This window comes from Littorina saxatilis, linkage group LG4 (genome assembly GCF_037325665.1).
Source record: "Littorina saxatilis isolate snail1 linkage group LG4, US_GU_Lsax_2.0, whole genome shotgun sequence".
In the NCBI taxonomy this organism is placed as follows: Eukaryota; Metazoa; Mollusca; class Gastropoda; order Littorinimorpha; family Littorinidae; genus Littorina; species Littorina saxatilis.
In genome coordinates this window covers 303,164-307,831 of record NC_090248.1, presented here as the reverse complement: position 1 = coordinate 307,831, position 4,668 = coordinate 303,164, and the positions used below count along the sequence as shown (strand labels likewise).

The window sequence follows — 4,668 nt, the reverse complement described above, 5'->3', positions numbered from 1 at the left end:
GAATGGCACAGCGCAGTGCAATAAGCCACCATCAACTAAGAATGGCACAGCGCAGTGCATTAAGCCACCATCAACGGGGCGGCGATATAGCTCAGTTGGTAGCGCGCTGGATTTGTATTCAGTTGGCCGCTGTCAGCGTGAGTTCGATCCCAGGTTCGGCGGAAATTTATTTCAGAGTCAACTTTGTGTGCAGACTCTCTTCGGTGTCCGAACCCTCCCCCCCGTGTACACTACATTGGGTGTGCACGTTAAAGATCCCACGATTGACAAAAGGGTCTTTCCTGGCAAAATTGCTTAGGCACAGTTAATAATTGTCTACCTATACCCGTGTGACTTGGAATAATAGGCCGTGAAAGGTAAATATGCGCCGAAATGGCTGCAATCTACTGACCGTATAAAATTTCATCTCACACGGCATCACTGCAGAGCGCCTAGAACTGTACCCACGGAATATGCGCGATATAAGCGTCATTGATTGATTGATTGATCAACTAAGAATGGCACAGCGCAGTGCAATGAGCCACCATCAACTAGCAATGGCACAGCGCAGTGCATTAAGCCACCATCAACTAGCAATGGCACAGCGCAGTGCATTAAGCCACCATCAACTAGCAATGGCACAGCGCAGTGCATTAAGCCACAATCAACTAGCAATGGCACAGCGCAGTGCAATAAGCCACCATCAACTAAGAATGGCACCGCGCAGTGCATTAAGCCACCATCAACTAGCAATGGCACAGCGCAGTGCAATAAGCCACCATCAACTAAGAATGGCACAGCGCAGTGCATTAAGCCACCATCAACTAAGAATGGCACAGCGCAGTGCAATAAGCCACCATCAACTAAGAATGGCACAGCGCAGTGCATTAAGCCACCATCAACTAGCAATGGCACAGCGCAGTGCAATAAGCCACCATCAACTAAGAATGGCACAGCGCAGTGCATTAAGCCACCATCACCTAAGAATGGCACAGCGCAGTGCATTAAGCCACCATCAACTAGCAATGGCACAGCGCAGTGCAATAAGCCACCATCAACTAAGAATGGCACAGCGCAGTGCATTAAGCCACCATCACCTAAGAATGGCACAGCGCAGTGCATTAAGCCACCATCAACTAGCAATGGCACAGCGCAGTGCATTAAGCCACCATCAACTAAGAATGGCACAGCGCAGTGCATTAAGCCACCATCAACTAGCAATGGCACAGCGCAGTGCAATAAGCCACCATCAACTAGCAATGGCACAGCGCAGTGAACTTCAACGACCCAGTAAAACCTGAGTCACAAAAATCATTACAAGCAGTAAAAGTCATTCAATTCATTCTAATGAGGACTTGTATTCGCACGTACTGTAATATCTTTAAAACACAACAACAAGCTATTTTAAAGCGGGAGTTCGCTTTCTGGGCGTTGCTTTTTCAATAGTATTTTTATTCATGGATTGGTTTATAAGAAATGAGTGGGTGAGGGGAGCCAGCAAGAACCAGAGCGAACACAAACCTCTGTCCGACTTCTCCACTCGGCCACGTTCTGTGTCGAGTGTGTTCTTGTTCAAACAGCGGCCCTCACACAGTATCGGTAGCCACGACTTCAAAGCGAATTGATATTTTCCGAGGAGAAGGAGAGGATCGGGAGAGTTCTGCATGTTGACCGGAAGTGCACTCAGTTGTGACGTGGGGACTAATGCTGCCCACCATAATGCCACACCAAATCTACAGCTTCTCGTGCTTTGATTCGATGAATTGAACAGCACTCTAAGTTGACCAAACAATCTGTTTCTCACTGAGGTGTGTGTGTGTGTGTGTGGGTGTGTGTGTGTTTGTGTGTGCGTGTGTGTGTGAATAGGAAGAGACTGTGTGTGTGTGTGTGCGTGTGCGTGTGTGTGTGTGTGGCAGTGATGGCGATGTTACCACCCTCCTCCCCACTCTCAGAAAAGACTGTGTGAAGTATCCCAAGGGGCCGTGGCAGCAACGAACATAGACTTCAGAATTTCTATTATCACCAACATACCCAAGGACCGGGCGAACAAAATCAATACATGCTCACTCCATAACCTTTGTAAAAATAAAATTTCAATTCAGTTAAAAGAAACTCTCTCTCTCTTTTTCTCTCTCTCTCTTCCTATTCCTTCAATGGACGTCGCAGGCATAAAAACGAATAATTCAATCAGAAACAAGCAGCAAGGAAGTCGCTAAATATCCTTTTTTTCATTTTAGTTCTACTGAAAAGGTGCGTAAACAAAAGAACTTTACAACTATGAGCGGAAAGAACTTGACGAGAGTACGTGTTCCCGTTCTGCCTGACGACATGCGTTGAAAGCCTGCACTGCGCAGGAGGCGACGGGGAGATAATGAGGAGGTTTAGATAATGGTGCTTTCATGTTGTACGTATCCATTGTAACGAGACAATTAGTCACTACAGCCAATCAATTCTGAGGTCAAAAAAACAAAGGGAAGTAAGCGCTTTAAATGCATACGGCATGTGTCACGGAGCAAGCGAGAGTTATACGGAACCAATCTCCTGGCACCTGAGAGAATAACAATCATTGACATGAGGATGACAGTCGCCTGTTCATTTCAATGCTTGTTATTCTCTCAGGTGCCAGGGGATTGGTTCCGTATAACTCTCGCTTGCTCCATGACACATGCCGTATGCATTTAGCGCGCTTACTTCCCTTTGGTTATTTGATCTCTAAATAGCGCTCTGCCTCATGTGTTCAAGATTCTCAATATCTTCTACCTGCTTTTTCTGTCGATGTGTTCTGTTGCTACTGTGTTGTGGTATTTAATCCATTCAGTGTCTGTCTAACATTATGATATTGATGGTAATATATTTCATCCATTCAGTGTCTGTCTAACATTATGATATTGATGGTAATATATTTCATCCATTCAGTGTCTGTCTAACATTATGATATTGATGGTAATATATTTCATCCATTCAGTGTCTGTCTAACATTATGATATTGATGGTAATATATTTCATCCATTCAGTGTCTGTCTAACATTATGATATTGATGGTAATATATTTCATCCATTCAGTGTCTGTCTAACATTATGATATTGATGGTAATATATTTCATCCATTCAGTGTCTGTCTAACATTATGATATTGATGGTAATATATTTCATCCATTCAGTGTCTGTCTAACATTATGATATTGATGGTAATATATTTCATCCATTCAGTGTCTGTCTAACATTATGATATTGATGGTAATATATTTCATCCATTCAGTGTCTGTCTAACATTATGATATTGATGGTAATATATTTCATCCATTCAGTGTCTGTCTAACATTATGATATTGATGGTAATATATTTCATCCATTCAGTGTCTGTCTAACATTATGATATTGATGGTAATATATTTCATCCATTCAGTGTCTGTCTAACATTATGATATTGATGGTAATATATTTCATCATTGTAAACCTTATTTGAGGACTTGTTGTTTGTTTTGCTGTTTGTTTCACTGTTTGTTTTGCTGTTTGTTTCACTGTTTGTTTTGCTGTTTGTTTCACTGTTTGTTTCACTGTTTGTTTCACTGTTTGTTTCGCTGTTTGTTTCACTGTTTGTTTCACTGTTTGTTTCACTGTTTGTTTTGCTGTTTGTTTCACTGTTTGTTTCGCTGTTTGTTTCACTGTTTGTTTCACTGTTTGTTTCACTGTTTGTTTCACTGTTTGTTTCACTGTTTGTTTCACTGTTTGTTTCACTGTTTGTTTCACTGTTTGTTTTGCTGTTTGTTTCACTGTTTGTTTCACTGTTTGTTTCACTGTTTGTTTTGCTGTTTGTTTCACTGTTTGTTTTGCTGTTTGTTTCACTGTTTGTTTCACTGTTTGTTTCACTGTTTGTTTCACTGTTTGTTTCACTGTTTGTTTTGCTGTTTGTTTCACTGTTTGTTTTGCTGTTTGTTTCACTGTTTGTTTCACTGTTTGTTTCACTGTTTGTTTCACTGTTTGTTTCACTGTTTGTTTCACTGTTTGTTTCACTGTTTGTTTCACTGTTTGTTTTGCTGTTTGTTTCACTGTTTGTTTCACTGTTTGTTTCACTGTTTGTTTTGCTGTTTGTTTCACTGTTTGTTTTGCTGTTTGTTTCACTGTTTGTTTCACTGTTTGTTTCACTGTTTGTTTCACTGTTTGTTTCACTGTTTGTTTCACTGTTTGTTTCACTGTTTGTTTTGCTGTTTGTTTCACTGTTTGTTTCACTGTTTGTTTCACTGTTTGTTTCACTGTTTGTTTTGCTGTTTGTTTCACTGTTTGTTTCGCTGTTTGTTTCACTGTTTGTTTCACTGTTTGTTTCACTGTTTGTTTTGCTGTTTGTTTCACTGTTTGTTTTGCTGTTTGTTTCACTGTTTGTTTTGCTGTTTGTTTCACTGTTTGTTTCACTGTTTGTTTCACTGTTTGTTTTGCTGTTTGTTTCACTGTTTGTTTCACTGTTTGTTTTGCTGTTTGTTTCACTGTTTGTTTCACTGTTTGTTTTGCTGTTTGTTTCACTGTTTGTTTCACTGTTTGTTTCACTGTTTGTTTCACTGTTTGTTTCACTGTTTGTTTTGCTGTTTGTTTCACTGTTTGTTTTGCTGTTTGTTTCACTGTTTGTTTTGCTGTTTGTTTCACTGTTTGTTTCACTGTTTGTTTCACTGTTTGTTTCACTGTTTGTTTCACTGT

The 4,668-nt window shown here is 40.6% G+C and overlaps 1 protein-coding gene across 1 annotated transcript in view; it reads left to right on the top strand.

Annotated features, from left to right (window-relative positions):
• Positions 1 to 1,255, top strand: part of LOC138963707 (polycystin-1-like protein 3) — a 2,281-nt gene extending 1,026 nt beyond the window's left edge. The window contains exon 2 of the mRNA XM_070335554.1: positions 507 to 1,255. Within this exon, the coding sequence (XP_070191655.1) occupies positions 507 to 1,255 (749 nt within the window). The remainder of the gene's footprint in view (positions 1 to 506) is intronic.
• Positions 1,256 to 4,668: the final 3,413 nt, after the last annotated feature.